At 38.2% G+C, this 16703-nt stretch overlaps 1 protein-coding gene across 2 annotated transcripts; it reads right to left on the bottom strand.

The window, feature by feature from the left end:
* Positions 1 to 15016: 15016 nt before the first annotated feature.
* Or52b6 (olfactory receptor family 52 subfamily B member 6) lies at positions 15017 to 16125 on the bottom strand. Of its 2 annotated transcripts, XM_026401006.2 has the most exons (2): positions 15197 to 15996; positions 15017 to 15035 (listed from the first exon to the last, which is right to left on the bottom strand). In XM_026401006.2, exons 1-2 carry the CDS (start codon positions 15994 to 15996, stop codon positions 15017 to 15019), a joined length of 819 nt encoding a protein of 272 aa, XP_026256791.2. The 2 variants fall into 2 exon arrangements, with proteins under 2 accessions (XP_026256791.2, XP_077653734.1); XM_077797608.1 differs by lacking the exon at positions 15017 to 15035 and having other exon boundaries at positions 15145 to 16125.
* Between the last annotated feature and the right edge of the window lie 578 nt (positions 16126 to 16703).

Consider the following 16703-nt stretch of genomic DNA (forward strand, 5'->3'; position numbering starts at 1 on the left):
AAAATGAAGCAGGAGCCTCCATAATACCAGACCTTAAATTATACTACAGAGCTACAGTAACAAAGACTGCATGGTATTGGCACCAAAATAGGCTTGTAGACCAATGGTACAGAATAGAAGACACAGAGACAAACCCACATAAATATGGTTGTCTCATACTAGACAAAGTTGCAAAAAACATTCACTGGAGAAAAGTTATACTATTCAACAAATGGTGCTGGCAAAACTGGAAATCCATATGTAGCAAAATGAAATTAAACCTCCATCTCTTTCCCTGCACAAAAATCAATTTAAAATGGATCAAAGATTTAGGCACTAGAATGAGACCCTGTGCCTAGTATAAGAAAAAGTAGGACCAAATCTCCACTGTGTTGGCCTAGGATCTGACTTCCTTAACAAGACTCCTAAAGTGCAAGAAGTAAAATCAAGAATCAATAAAGGTTAGAAATGATGGTGGAGTGTGATGGACATTTTTATCCAAAGTACATATGGAGACACATATTTGTGTGAATATACTTTGTATACAACCAGTGATATGAAAAATTGTTCTCTATATGTGTAATAAGAATTGTAACGCATTCTGCTGTCAAATATAAATAAAAATAATTAATTAAAAATAAAGAATCAAGGGGATGGATTCAAATTAAACAGCTTCTTCTCAGCAAAGAAAACAATTAATAATGTGAGGAGAGAGCCTACAGATTGGGAGAAAATATTTACCACATGCACCTCTAATAAAGCATTAATCTCTAGGATGTATAAAGAACTCAAAAAACTTAACACACACCCACACAAAAAAACAAATAACCCAATCAATAAATGGGCTAAGGTACTGAACATATACTTCACAGAAGAAGAAATACAATTGACCAACAAATACATAATCAAAACTAGTCTGAGATTCATCTCCTGTCAGAATGGCAATTATCAAGAATAGAGGCAACAATATATGTTGGTAAGGATGTGGTGAAAAAGGTACACTCATACATTGCTGGTGGGACTGCAAATTGGTGCAACCACTATGGAAAGCAGTATGAAGATTCTTCAGAAAACTGGGAATGGAATCACCATTTGACACAGCTATTCCACTCCTTGGTTTATACCCCAAAGACTTAATCAGCATACTGTAGTGACGCAGCCACATCAATGTTTACAGCAGCTCAATTCACAATAGCTAGACTATGGAACCAATCTGGGTGTTCCTCAATAGATGAATGGATAAAGAAAATATGGTATATATACTCAATGGAATTTTACTCAGCTTTAAAGAAGAGTGAAATTATGGCATTTGTCAGTAAATAGTTGGAGTTAGAGAATATTTTGCTAAGTGAAATAAGCCAATCACACAATGGCTGAATATGTGGATGCTAATTCACAATAAGGTGGGGGCACTAGAGAAGAATAGCATTACCTTATATTGGGTAGAGGGAAATGATGGGAGGGGAGAAGAGTCGAAGATATGTGGGGATAGGAAAGATAGTATAATAAAACAGACATTATTATTGCATGTATATATGTGACTACATGATCAATATGATTCTGCAACTTGTAAACTCAGAAAAATGAGAAATTACATCCCATCTATGTATGATATATCAAAGTGCATAAATGCATTCTACTGTCATGTATAACTAATTAAAACAAATAAAACATTAAAACCCCCCAAAATTTGAATATGTAAATAATAATAATAATAATTTCTCAAGTGGAGCATCCCATTCCAAATTCCATAATCATGTTCTAATAAATCTATTCCCTCTCCCCAGAATAATTCTTTCTGTTTTTTCTATTTCTATGACTGCTCATCTCTTAAGTTACACTGATCTCTGGAATCCTTTTCCCAACCCCACACACAAACATTTAGAAACAGGTTCATGGTTCTCACCCTGTCTTTACAGACTTCAAACATGGTTCCTGGGACCAAGGCTAACTAAGTCAAAGACAAACCCAACTGGAGTAGTCCAAGAATGGCCTTCCTAGTGTGTGATCTGAATAATGCCTTAGGACACCATGGTATTTTGGATGTTTTAAACTTTTTTCCCAAAAGTAACACAAGTGTTTATTGGATTCTTTGTTAAGTTGATTAAAAGAAAATAAATTCTTCAGCATTTAAGTCTTGATTCTCAGGGTTTTCAATGCTGTCAACTCCTCAAAGGATATGCAGGGCTTGGAAAAATCTTTTCCACTTTCCCTTAGGAAGTGACCCATAGACTCAGAAAGGATGAGTTTCAGTCATTTGCTTTCTCCTCGATAATTGATGGAAGAGTATTATTTAATCCCACCTGCAGCAGTACCCAGGCTGACCCAGGACTTGGCTTGCCCTCATCTCTAATCAGCTCATCCAGCTCCCTGTACAGTTGGATCAGTTGGGCGTCAGCTGTTTCCAGAATTCTCAGACTCTCTACTCTTCCTACAACCACCTCTGCTCCTTCTTGTTCAAACTGTGTCTGGCTCAAATTATGAAAGATCTATCGTCCCACAGTTTTTGCCAGATTCTGCAGTCAGCCTGAGGGAGAAGATATCATGATGTTCAAGGAGGAGAGGATTCATACCCTGGAGAGGTTTACAGAAGAAGTCTCTCCTCTGTAATCTGCTCTTCTTTCACCTTCTCACTTTACCCATGTGTCTTTAAAATTTCCTTCTGTACCATTTCTCTATGGTTAAGCTGGACATTCAGCTCAGGAAGGGGAGGATGGAGGTCGATTCTAGAATGACCTCAGTTTCTGTACCAGCAAGTCCTGAGTATGAGTTTTTCTCTATATTGTGCTTACTTCTCAATTCTGAGTCTCAGGAAGTCCTAAGTCAATGCCTATTGCATCCTTCTCACCTCCTACCTACAGAGTCTTCATGGCTCTAAATGTGAGTTCTTTAGATAGAAGCAAAAATCCGGAAAGCAGGAACTTTCACTGTTCAAGGTTTCTTCTTATGTCTTTCTTAAATCCCTTGTTTGATGAGGATCCTTTCTCACCATATAGTTTCCCCAAAAGAGAGAAAAGAAGAATAAGGATGGATGGTCTAATAAGGCAGGGGGATTCAAAGCATGGCTTGCTGAGCAGCTGCTGAGCAGTAACAAATTGTTACTCCTAAATAATGAATTAAGGAGCTTGTGCTTGAATGTAAATCAACAACATATCCAAATTTAACTTGGTTGTCTGTTTGTAATTTTTTTTTTGTAGCAACACTTTTTTAGTAAAGAAAATATAGAACGAATTTTCACTGGGTGGGAGCTCCAAATACCATTTGAAAGGGCATCTTGATAGCATCGATCTCTAAAAAGTCAGCATATTAACCATTTGTCTTATATACTTTGAAATCAGACAGAATTCGATTCCACAACTCTCTGAAACTATTTCAAGAACGTACTTTAGAATGCCTTCTTCTTTATCATAACAACCTTCAACTTCTGAATTCATTCTCTGTTCTGTCCTCTACTGTTCCAAAGCTGCCTGGAGGTTTTTCTGCAGGGAACAGTTATGTCAGTGTTCATTCAGGATTTAGTTCTATTGCTTACATATATTCCAGGATGGTTTGAATGAGGTGGGCTTAGAATTAGATCTTTTTTTTTTTTTTTTTTAACATGAGATCTTACAAGAAACACTTAGCTTTTGCCCCAGAGAGTGAAATACCCAGCATTAACTCCACTGTGCCTGGGATCATGGGGAAAACGGGTTCTTACAGATAGAATGTCACCCATTTTTCCCATTGCCTTTCTCTGGACCCATAGGGCCATCCTTTGCTCAGAAAGCCCTGAAAAGTTTCAACCTTGATAGAATTCTTTTTTTTTATATAGTTCTTTTTGCAAACATTAGCAATTCTTTATTTTCCAATTTAATTAGGAAATTACATTTTTTTATTGGTTGTTCACAACATTACAAAGCTCTTGACATATCATATTTCATACATTAGATTGAAGTGGGTTATGAACTCCCAATTTTACCCCAAATACAGATTGCAGAATCACGTCGGTTACACATCTACAATTTTACATAATGCCCAATTAGTAATTGTTGTATTCTGCTACCTTTCCTATCCCATACTATCCCCCCTCCCCTCCCCTTTGATAGAATTCTTTATGCATGCGGGACTCAAGTGAGTAGCGTATTCCATAGGGACCACATATATTCCCTGATGCTTGCAGGATCTCATACAAGCTGAGCAAAGACTGTATTATCTCCTCACATAACATTTATATTTCTTAGACTGGGTGTGTGGCTCAGTGGTAGAGTGCTCACCTAGCATTGGGTTCAATCCTCAGCATCACATAAAAATAAAATAAAGATATGTGTCCACCTAAAACTAAAAAAGTATTTTAAAAAATTATATTTCTTTTCTATGTCCCTTTAGAACTGTCTAAGGTGTCTTCCCCTGTAAGTTTTTCACCATTGTTGATGAGGTTTCACTTTTACAGTTACTCTGTTTTGGGACTCTCATTTAAACATATCAGAGGAGTCAAGAAGCAAAAGGAAGTCATTGAAAAATACACAAAAGGAGGGGCACTGGCTGCTCAAGAAAAGTACAAACCAACAGACAACAACAAAGGAGAGACTGAGGCAAGGCATTAGAAAGGAAATTAAAGGAAACTCCCCTTTCCATTCTTACATTTACCTCAACCACACTACTGACATCAAAGTCCATCCTTTCCACACCAAACTATTTCCTCTCAAGTAAGAAACTCCCGTGGGCAACATTCTGCACCATCTATTCTTCCCTATCCCCCCAAAAATCATACATTTAGGTTCTATGCAAATCTTCTGTAGGTAATAGATCATTCTTCCTGACTTACTCTCATTTTGCCCTCAGAATAGTTTAGCGTTTCTGGAATCAGACTGTGGAAAGCACAACATCTTCAGTGGAGAACTGTATTTGCCCAATAGAAGTTGAATAGTTCATCCTCTTAGACAAAGCACCTTGGTCCACTCAGTCTGCTTTGCCAAAATACCCCAACCGGGTGGCTTATGAACAACAGAAATTCACTTCTTACATACCAGAGACTGAGAAGACCAAGGTCAATGTGCAGGCAGATTGAGTATCTGTGAGGACCTGTTCCTCTAGTGGTTGCTCTGATTGCTTTTTTAACCTGAGACTCTTCATAAACTATGAATCTTACTTAGACCCTGCCCTCATGATCTAATCACCTACCAAGAGTCACACCTCTTGACTGACACCATTTTTTTTTGGGGGGGGGGTGATAGACCCAACCTGATCTTTTCTTAAAATTGGGCATCTCGCCACAAAGCCATGAAAAGATAATTTTGGCTTTACTATAAATTACTGCAAATTCTGAACCTGCTTGGAATGCCTGCCCGTGCCTTGAACTCACCCATGCCTGGCTCTCTGACCAGATAGCAGCCCTCTCTGAAACTTTAGTGACACCTCACAAATCTTGGCCTTCCCTGGCCAGACAACTACCCTCTCTGAGGCTCTAATGGTCCTCATAAATTCTGATGTTGGGGCCAGCAAAAAAAAATGTAAACTACCATTAGTGTGATGCTTGTCAGAGTTCTGTTATCTGTAACCCCGCTTTGTGTAACTTTCTGGGCTATAAAGCTGGGCAGCAAGAAAGCTGCAGGGCTGTCTTGTTCCTGCCGTTTTGGGAGGGAGAGGCAGCCCGGCCGGTCGAAAAAATAAGCTTGCTTTAATTTGATTTTAATTGGAGTCAGTGGTCTTTTCTTGCGTCCTGGTCTAACAGGGGTTAGGGTTTCAACATATTAATATGGGGAATTTGAATAACTAGTCCAAATACACTATACCTATATTTTAACAAAAGAAAAATTTTATCCATGTATTAGACAGAAAAATGAAGACTGAAATTATGAAATAAGTTGTTCAAAATTTTATTCTAACTTGCCAGGTGCAATGGCACATTCCTATAATCCCACAGGCTCTAGAGGCTGAGGCAAGCCTCGGCAACTTAGTGAGACCCTGTCTCAAATTAAATGTTTTTTTAAAAAGAGTCGCAGATGTGGCTCAGGGTTTAAGTGGCCCTGGGTTCAATCACTGGCACAATATATATATATATATATATATATATATATATATATATATATATATATATATATACTAATTTAGTGGCAAGTCTAGAACTGAATCTAAAATCCAAGTCAAACTTCCAGTTTTAAATTTCTTTAATTCAAAGGCAAACAATAATTAGTGCATAGCACTGGGGGTAGGTGCAGTGAGCAGATATGCATTAAAATCATACAAATAAATTAAGTTTCTAAATCAAATGGTCATAACTATATTTGGTAAGTGATATCATAAGCATAGTCTCGGGTTTAGAGAATGTCTTTTTTGGGAGGTGACATATAAGAAGAATATAAGGAATGAACAGGACTTTTCTATGTGCAGGAGAGAAGGAACAGAATGTGCCAAGATTTGTGGCGGGAAAAAATTCTATTCTGTGTTAGTAAGGGATGACAGTGCCTGGTGTGTGAGGGGCTGGTGGGAGGCAGGTGTGACACAGACTAGACACAGGACAGACCATGTAATACCAAAGAAGTCACAACAGTCTTTGCCTTGATGGTAAGAATGGTAAATAATTGGAAGCTTTTCAAGGAGTGATGGTTTTAGATTGGCATCTTTTTTTTTGGTACTGGGAATTGAACTCAGGGGCACTTGTCTACTGAGCCACATCCCCTGCCTCATTTTGTATTTTATTTAGAGACAGGGTCTCACTGAGTTGCTAAGCACCTCACCATTGCTGAGACTGGCTTGGAACTCAAGGCTGGCTTTGAACTCAAGATGTAGGAACTCCGCCTCCCTGGCACTAGGAATACAGGTGTGAGCCACAGAGACCGGCTTAGATTTGTATTTTGAAAAACAAATCAGATAGTAGTCAAGGTAATTTGGAAAAGACCTGAGGGGAGAAAATTTAGAAATGAAGGGATCACTGAGGAAGTATATTCACCCAAACCTTAAGAATATAAGATATACTGGGGACAAGGAAAATGTTACAAGGAAAATGGAAAATGTAACAAGGAAAATGGAGAGCTAGGATGACTTCTGGCATCAGAATTGAATATGCAATAAATAAATAAATAAATAAATTTAACCAGAAAGGTACACAAGATTTAGTTATCATCATTGAAAGACTTTGATGGCTAACAAGAGAAGAACCAACTAACTGTTATAGTTAGCATTCAAATTAAAAAGATACATTGAGCACACAGAGAATTTATCCTGAACTTAATGATTTTGAGCATGTTTTCTAGGGGGATATGTCTCTACAGAGTCATGAAGCATTTATAAAAGTTAGCCAAAGAAACCTGGTCTGGAAAATACAAGGAAGAGGTGCTTAATGACATGAATACCACGAATGTACAAGAAACCTGAGTGCACAAAGTTTGGACTTTTTTTTTTTAATTTTTTTTTTTTTTGGTTGTAGATGAACACAGTATCTTTGTTTTATTTATTTATTTTTTGTATGTGGTGCCAGGGATCAAACCCAGTGCCTCATGCACATGAGGCAAGTGCTCAACCACTGAGCCACAGCCCCGGCCCCTGGACTTTTTTTTGATATGACTGCCTTAGTCAAGGTTCTTCAGAGAAACAGAGCCAGAAGATCACATATACATATAGAAAGAGATTTATTTTAAGGTAGCGAATCCTGAGATTATGGAGACTGGCAAGTTTAAAACTGGTGGCATGGGCCATCCGGCTGGGGACTCAGGAAGAGGTGATGCTGCAGTTTTCATTCAAAGGCATTTGCTTGTAGAATTCCCTCTCCCTGGTGGGAGGTCAGTCTTTTGTTCTATTCAGACCTCAGAATAAGGTCCACCCACATTACGGACTGCAGTTAGCTTCACTCAAATTTTCCTATTTAAATGCTGATATCATCTAAAATGCCCTCACAGGAAGATCCAGAATAAGGTTTGACCACACACATAACTGGGTGCTCTGGACAAGTTGACCCATACAATTCATCATCATAGTGATTAAAACAACAGAAACCTTTTAAGCAATTATTGAATTTCCCTTTCCAATTCGGAGAGGGAGCCTGGATGCTATGTACTGGGACCTGAGAAAGCAGGACTTGGCCTTGGCTACAGGAGAAATAAAACAGAAGTCTTATGCACCCATCACCCTAACTGAATTGGATTTATGTTAACATATTTTCTCCATTACTCCAATCTTTCCAACATTAAATGTGTACTTCCATTCCCAGGGGTTTGAATGAGGGCCAACTGGGAGCTGGAAAGAAATTGAGTTTATCATTGTTAGCTGTTTAGGGAAATGCAAATCAAAACCAAAATGAAGGCTGGGGATGTGGCTCAAACGGTAGCACGCTCGCCTGGCATGCGTGAGGCCCGGGTTCGATCCTCAGCACCACATACAAACAAAGATGTTGTGTCTACCGAAAACTAAAAAATATATATTAAAAATTAAAAAAAATGAGATACCAATTTATACCCACTAAGAAGGCTAGAATCAAAAAGACATCAAAAAGAGGGTGTGGAAAATTTGAGATCTTCATACCTTCTAGTGGAAATTTAATATGGTGTAATCACTTTGAAAAACAGCCTGGCAGATCCTTAAAAGTGTAAACATAGTTACTGTACTACTCAGCAATTTCACTTCTAGGTTCATAACCAAGAGAAATGAAAACAATTCCACCCCAAAAATTTGTAAACAAATGTTCATAGCAGCATAATAGAAATAATCGAAATGTGTACCAGTTAACGTATGGATACATGGTAATACTAAAAGGATATCATCTGTGGGGTCGGATAATGATAATGCTCTAAAATTGATGGTGACAATGGTGGCAGAGCTCTATAAATAAAAATGGAATTGTATATATTTAAAAAGTGAGTTGCATACTATGTAAATTATATCTTGAGGAAAACCTCTTATGTAGAAGAAAAGAAAGAAATCGCCCTCATCTCCTGGAGCAGAAAGGGAAGGGGTAATGTGGGCTGCTGGTCTCAATCCATCCTAGTCTAAAGGGATCCTCCTAATCCAAGGATTCAGTGCCTCCTCTCCCATCTCATTTAGCTTCCTGCAGCAGGCTCTGCTGGGCACTAGCCTTTTAACAGCCACCTCATGGTCCAAGATCAGTTCTCCTGTGCTGCCTCCCCAAGCCTGGGTCACACTTTAAACTGTCCAAATTCTTACATTTCTTCACCGAACACCAGCAAATTCCTGAGGTTAGGTAGAGGAATCGAAACTCTCAGTAAAGAATGTGAGAGGTGCCCGGTTTCCATGGCCTTTGATGGATATGCAGATCTGGATGGGATAAGGAAAACTCCTGGGGTGGGGGAGGGGAAAGGAGACAGCATGGGATGCAGAAGGGTCTTGAAGGGATTTAGGGACCAGAAAAAGCCTGCCCAGAGGGTCAAGTTCAAGTAGATCCAGTCATTCCCAGCTGTGCTTTGTTCAGGGATGCTGCTTCACCCATCCTGGAGTGGTGGGAGGTTGAAGAAACAATTGCCAAAGCAAGGAAAAGCTGTGGCAGGATCTTAGAGTCCAGGTATGTTCTGATATTGCCAGAGTTCAGTGGATGCCGGTGTTGGGGTTTTAACGTCAGTGGTGTTTGCTTTTCTCCCACAATTTAAAGCAAATAAACACAAATAATATATACATACACATACCCACATTAATAATTAGCAAGGAAAGTGAACTGAAGTATAACAATATGCTGAATAAATAGTCAGCGTTCACTAATTTTGGTTTTAAACTGTCTCCTCCTTCCATGAGGTCAGTATGTTATTGTTTTAAGGATTTAAATATTTTTATAAGGCCCAAAACTCTACTATTGTGTGCTTAAGGAGAAGAAAAGGCCTAGGGAGTACTTGACCATGCTGTGAAGAACAGAGAAGCTTTTTTTACCCAAAAGGAAAGACGAATGTTGGGGGATGCCCCAGGAATCAGGAGAATACTTGCCTGCTCTGGAGAATACCAGCTCCCACTGCCCCAGGAATCAGGAGAATACTTGCCTGCTCCGGAGAATACCAGCTCCCACCGCTGTGCCCCTACCTCCCCAGCCTTAGCATTTCCATCAGCTGCAGCAAAAAGCAGTGGATTCTCCTGCATACTCTGCTCATACCTCCCTCCAGATGATTCTGCCACTCACTGCTTTGAGACCACAGGGAACACTGAAATTTTGCAGTTTATCTCTATTAAGATACAGGAAGCTCAAGATTCAAAGGCATTGCTCAGATCTCCATCCACAAGGCTCTGTGTATCCCTATATTCAATTCCATATGCCATTCCTCTGCCACCTTTGATTTTCTTCACTGACAATCAGGAACTTAGCTATCAACAAAATTCCCTGTATGGCCAAAATCTTCTTGGAATTTTCCTTTTCCTTTCTTGGTCTAACTGACTTCTTGCTTTCCACAGGACAATTCTTTATTTTCCCCCACACTTCTTATAATGTCTTGTCCTGGAGTTGGGGTTAGTTGTTCTCCTTGTAATATACCACTGATTTCCTCCCTTCTCTTAAAACAAAACATACCCTCCCCCCACATCTTTATTTCAATTCTTTATTTAACAGCTTTCACTAATTGTCTTTAGGCCAATTATCTGCTCATGGTTGACATTCTCCTTCTTTCCTTAGCAGTTTCTGTTCAGATTCTTAGTCCTTCTTTCCATAATTCTTTTATCATGATTCTTGATGACTTTGGGACTCTTGCTTATTCTGTCACTTCTAGTCATCATTTTCTCTAAAATGAATGTGTCTTTCATCCTCCTTTCAATCTTTAACTCCAACAGTCATGCATCACCCCTATTATCACCAGTAGTTACAACCTGCCAGTAATGTTAATTTCATATAGTTTGCTATGTTTCTTTATCCGTTAAACTTCCCTTTGTACTATCATCACTCCAATGTTCTTCTAACCTGTGAGGATTTATAATCTACTGGCTCCTGTCACCTTCCCCTGTCCATAGCACCTCCACAGTGTCCACACTTCCTCCTGTTTGCTCAATTTAACTTTCAGTACTATAACCACTCTTTGCCATATGTATTCAAACACTCTATCATTCTCCATCTTCATTGGATTTTCCTTGCAAAATGTCAAGACTATTTAAACTGAGTATTTAAATTTCTCTCTTGTCATTCAACCCAGGTTGGAGACACATACACATTTATACACAGACACTTTTTACTTTAAATTCATAATCACAAACCTCAGGTGAGTCTGCATTGCTATTTAATCAGTATCCTTTCTCTACTTCCTTATCTTCTCTCTCTCTTGTTAAAGAATTTAAAACCAAGGTAAAATCATCATACATATTCCTACAGCTATAATACATGCCAAAGGCTTATTGAATTTGTTAATTAATGAGGAAACCATATTAGAATCAGCTCAAGTAAAAATGTGACTTCAAGACTAAAAAATGAAATGGTCTACCTCCACAATTTATTGTCCACATTAAAAAAAAAAAAAAAAAAAAAACCCAGGGGCTGGGGATGTGGCTCAAGCGGTAGCACGCTCGCCTGGCATGCGTGCGGCCCGGGTTGGATCCTCAGCACCACATACAAAACAAAGATGTTTGTCTGCCAAAAACTAAAAAATAAATATTAAAATTCTCTCTCTCTCTATCTCTCTCTCTTAAAAAAATTACTATCCCATTGTATTTGTCAAGATGATTTCATAAAGCTCTTGAATAAGAAGATGTAACTTTCTAATAACTTTATTATTCAACCCAGAAATACATTTAAGTGAGCATCAACTTGTTCAATTCCTCAACAGATAGCAACAAATAATAGTTTATTCCTCAGAAACTTTTAAGCACCCTATTTAAATGTTCTTTGCTGTTTCCATCAACTCTAAGCTGTTATCTTTATTAATCCTAATCAAGCCCTTGAATTGAAAGAACCATTTTAAACAAGACTCCAAATTTTTATAAATATTTCAACTTTGGCTTCCTTCTTTTGAAGACTGTATCTTACTCTGTTAAGATTAAACTCTGCTTTGTCTTTATTTTCATATGATTTATTTATTTATTGGTATCAGGTGCTTAAGCACTGAGCCACATCCCCAGCCCATTTTATTTTTTATTTTGAGACAAGGTCTTAGTTGCTAAGTTGCTGAGGCTGACCTTGAACTTGTGATCTTCCTGCATTGGCTTCACGAGAAACTGGGATTACGGTGTGTACCATGGTTCCTGGCTGAAACTGAGGTTTAAAAAGGTTAAAAATATTCTACTGGGACAAACAGCTACCTAGTATGTAGTGAATATGGGTACTAAAATACTAACCCAAGTCTGTGTGCCAACAAAGCTTTTGAGTACCTGGGTAAAATTACCAAATTCTTATATTTCTAGTAAGCATTAACATGAAAATTTGGAATCCAGAAATTCAGACTCCATTTTCGATGTCTTATATATTTTTAATGCTACAAAATTTTACCATAATGACTAACTTTGTGAACATGATACTTTGTACATGTGGAGACATATCTGAAATGTAATTTCCAATAAATGTGATTTGTAAGTTAAAGGAACAATGTATAAGAATTTTATGAAATATTTCCAAATTGAACAGAAATACAATCATATGATCCAGCCATAAGCAAAGTATGAAAAGACCTGATTTCTGACATTATGGGCAACAGAGGGTTAATGCTTTTCATCTTTGCCAATCTGACAGGCAAGGAATGGCATCTTGGTTTTATGTTTCTCTAATTGATGATAAGTTAGGATTGTTTAAATTATGTCTTTTCCCTTTTTGTTCATCGAACTTTTGATTACTTTTTCCCTCTATGTTTTAAGGACCTCTTCTACAGAAGGACAAATGAGTCTTTCATTTGTAACATAATCTGAAAATGATTCATCCTAGTTTGTCATTGACTTTTGTTTCTTTGCTTATAATGCTTTTACATTTATTTTATTTTTTGTCATGAAAAAAAGGGAAACATTTGTTGTTTTTACTGGGAGATTGTAAAGATGTTTCTGTGGAAGAGACATATAAACAGAGAGCTGAATGGAAGAAGGGAGCAGTGTGTGTGGGGGGAATCCTGTGAAGCTATGTCTCAGGCGACAAGAATAACAAGTATGAGCCTGAAGGGGAAAGGAACTTGGCATGCTTGCAAAACAGCAGGAAAGCCTGTGTGTCTTGAGTGGCATGGCTGTATTTAAAGCAACGTCTGCTATTTAAAAAAATATGCTTAATTTTTACATATTAAAATAATATTTGACTGAATTCAGTTATTATAAACAATGAAGTAAAAAACATTTTTTCTGTTTTTTTTAAATTATTTTCTTTTTCCTGTTTCTCCTTCTAGAAATGAAATCAGAGTATTAGACCAGATAATCCATCTGTTTAACTGTGAGTCAGCAAATGAGCCCTTGATTAACAATAATTGAAACAACAATACAAATAAAGCTATCATTTATTTGTAGAGCATTTATATACCTGCCAAGACTTGTTTCAGGAAAATGTATATATTAATTTCTCTCTCATTAAGTCATTAAGAGAAAGGTACTATTAATTGCTTGCCTTTTAAAGATAAGAAGGTTGAGACAGAGAGGTGAAGCAGCTTATCCAGAGTCATACAGTTAATAAATGCAAGAGATAGAGTCTCTAAAAAGATTTAGAACTTAAAAACTGGTCACTACTCCTGTAGAGTTTTCTCATTCACACAGCAAGAATGCTAATATCTGTTCTTTCTAATTTTCATTATCATCATTATAAAGATGTGGAAAGAGCTTTGTGGGAAGAAAGAAGAAAAACTATACCGAACATTTACTGAATGCTTACTAAACAATAAGTATACAATGATGTATCATTCTCATCTCCTTTACAGATGCGTAGAAAAGTAAATTCACTGATGTACAAACTTTTAAGCTCGTTGACCATGTCACTAGTATATCTGGGTTTTAAATTCACATCTTCTGGCACCTAGCACTGTTCTTTTGTGTATGGTACACTGAATCCCAGGACTTAGTATTCTCTCAAAGAAGAATGAATGGAGAGAAGAAATGTGACATTAAAAATTTTAATAAGAATTTTGTATACATACACACACATTGTATTTCATGAGTAGGCTGTCCTGCTTTAGGCCATGGCAATAATAATATTGCAAAATAATATTTTCTCCTAAAGCATACACAGTTTAGACACAGGGACTTAAGATACATTCATGAAAAGATTTCTAATAAAACAAGGAAGAATATAGTCATGACCAACAGAATAGTGATTTAGATGAAAGGTGGTGCAAAATCTCAAAAGGTGGATCTTTCACTATGTGAGGGAGTGGGAACAGTTGAGATATGAACTGTTTTCAAGGATGAGTTGATCTTAGGCTGAAATTCAGGCTAATCTGCTTTTCTTAACCGCAGAGAACAGCAGCTTAGGTAGAATCCTGGTGTTAAAAATTAGTGAATGTGAACTAGTTATTATATTACATATGAATGTTTATTGTTTCCTTAACTATTCCTTAAAGCATGCAGAAATCTGTAGCTATCATATTTGAGTAGGTATTTTGACTTCTAATTTTAATGATGAATATAATTTTTAAATACAAAGCATATTTGGATGGAAAAGAGTACTCGTTTCCTATTATCTAGACTCTGTCAGGTCACACCAGTTCAGGAAAACAGGTCACACCAGTACAGGCTCTATGAGAGTTTTTGAAATTATATGTTGTGCTTAAAGTGATAAGCAGGTATGTCTATCATTGCATGCTGTTGTGTGTTAGTATTTTTGAATTGGGGAAGGGGGATTGTGGTGTCAGGGAGATGGTAAGAAACACAAATATCCTGTGAAACTATGTAAGCTTTTAGATATGACAGTTCTCAGGAGTTACCATGAGGAAGATTTTAAACTGATAAATAAATGTGAAAATTATATGCAAGAAATTAAGAACATATTAGAGAATTACTGCAAGTTGATGCCATGAAAAGTCCTATTTGCATGGTAAATTTGGGGTAAGTTATTACATTAACCCTGGTTTTCTAGTTCTTATTGAAGTGATGGAAGATAAGAATGCATTTGAATATTAGAAGATAGTGGGATGAGTATTAAAATAGGCTTCTAAGAAAGGAAATCTGGTTTGCCTAGATGACATATTTAAATAAGTTGGGACATGGGTTAGAATAACATGGTGATAATTGGAAAATGTAGAGAAGAGGATGTAGTGAAAACAGGAGAAATGATACGTATTGAAAGGGATTAAGGTGAAGCCAAGTTTATAGCATTTATTTAAATTCCTTGGCAAGATTTGAAAACATATGCTTAGCCCCTTCCAGAATTTGCTTGGTCCTCACTCCATAAATGATGGGATTCAGCATAGGTGGGATGACCACATAGAGGTTGGCCAGCAGGATGTGGACATAACGTGGGATATGTTTCCCACCAAACCTGTAGGCAAAGACAGAAAACAGTGCAGGGATATAGAAGAGCAGAATGACACAGGTGTGGGATCCACAAGTGCTCAGGGCCTTGGACCGGGCTTCTTGAGAAGAGAGGTGGAAGACAGCTAGGAGGATGTGGATATAGGAAATAGCAATTAGAATGATGTCCAGGCCTGTGGAGAGAAGAGCAGCTGCCAGTCCGTACCAGACATTGATGGAGATATCAGAACAGGACAGACGGGCAATGCCCATGTGTTCACAGAAGGTGTGTGCAATGACGTTGATCCGGCAGTAGTGCAGGCGCTTGAGGAGAAAGATGGATGGAAACATAATGATGAAACTGCGGGTCAAGGTGGCAGCAACGATCTGCCCAATGACCTTCCTCGTGAGGATTGTGGCATATCGCAGAGGGGAGCAGATCGCCACATAGCGGTCAAAGGCCATGGCCAGTAAGATAGCAGAGTCAGCTACGAAGAGGAAGTGGATGAAGAACATCTGGGTGAGGCAGCCATCAAAGGAAATGTGGCTAGAACCTAACCAGAAGTTGGCCAGTGCTTTGGGCATGGTGGAAGTCGAGAGTAGGATATCAGCACTGGCCAGCAGGGATAGGAATATGTACATGGGCTCATGCAGGCTTGGCTGGGAGAGGATGATGCAAATTAGAATGCTATTGCCTGCCAGGGCAGCTATGTACATGGTGCAGAAGGGCACTGAGAGCCAGATGTGTAGGTGCTCCAGTCCAGGGATGCCAGTGAGGAGGCAGCCTGCCACACGAGTGTCAGAGAGGTTCATAGCCGCTATGCCGATAGCAGATGAAAAAGCCATGATTGTTCTGCAGACTGTATCACAGGGGAAAAAGAGCTTCAGACATTGAATATGCTAACAGAGCTCCTGTCAAACTTGCAAACAACCACAAGGTCTGCACATACTCACAGCACTTAAGGGTTTAGCACAAAGGCGTACTTTCTATAGACAGTCACACCCTGGCTCTGCACAAAGTACACAATCATAAGTCCTTTCCACAGATAGGTTCTGCATCCTTATTCAGGAGCTCTCTACGCAGCTGTAAGAGGGAAATCTACAGAGTTCAAATACATCACAGACTCTGCACAGTACCCCAGTTCTGAAAAACACTGACATCTATTGCAATAAAAACAATCTGTAGGGCTGGGGCTGTAGCTCAGTGGTAAGGTGCTTGCCTCGCATGCGAGAGGCACTGGGTTGATCCTCAGTCCCACATAAAATAAAGAAAAGATACTGTGTGTTCATCTACAGCATATATATATATATATATATATATATATATATATATATATATATGTATGCCTGAGGATGTAGCTTAGTGGTAAAGCACTTGCCTCACATGCAGAAGGCCCCGGGTTGAATTCCCAGCACATCAAAAA

Source organism: Urocitellus parryii, chromosome 4, assembly GCF_045843805.1.
Source record: "Urocitellus parryii isolate mUroPar1 chromosome 4, mUroPar1.hap1, whole genome shotgun sequence".
Classification (NCBI taxonomy): Eukaryota; Metazoa; Chordata; class Mammalia; order Rodentia; family Sciuridae; genus Urocitellus; species Urocitellus parryii.

Coding starts and splice junctions, on each gene's coding strand:
- Or52b6 (XM_077797608.1), bottom strand. CDS start 16,125: ATGGCTTTTTCATCTGCTATCGGCATAGCGGCTATGAACCTCTCTGAC.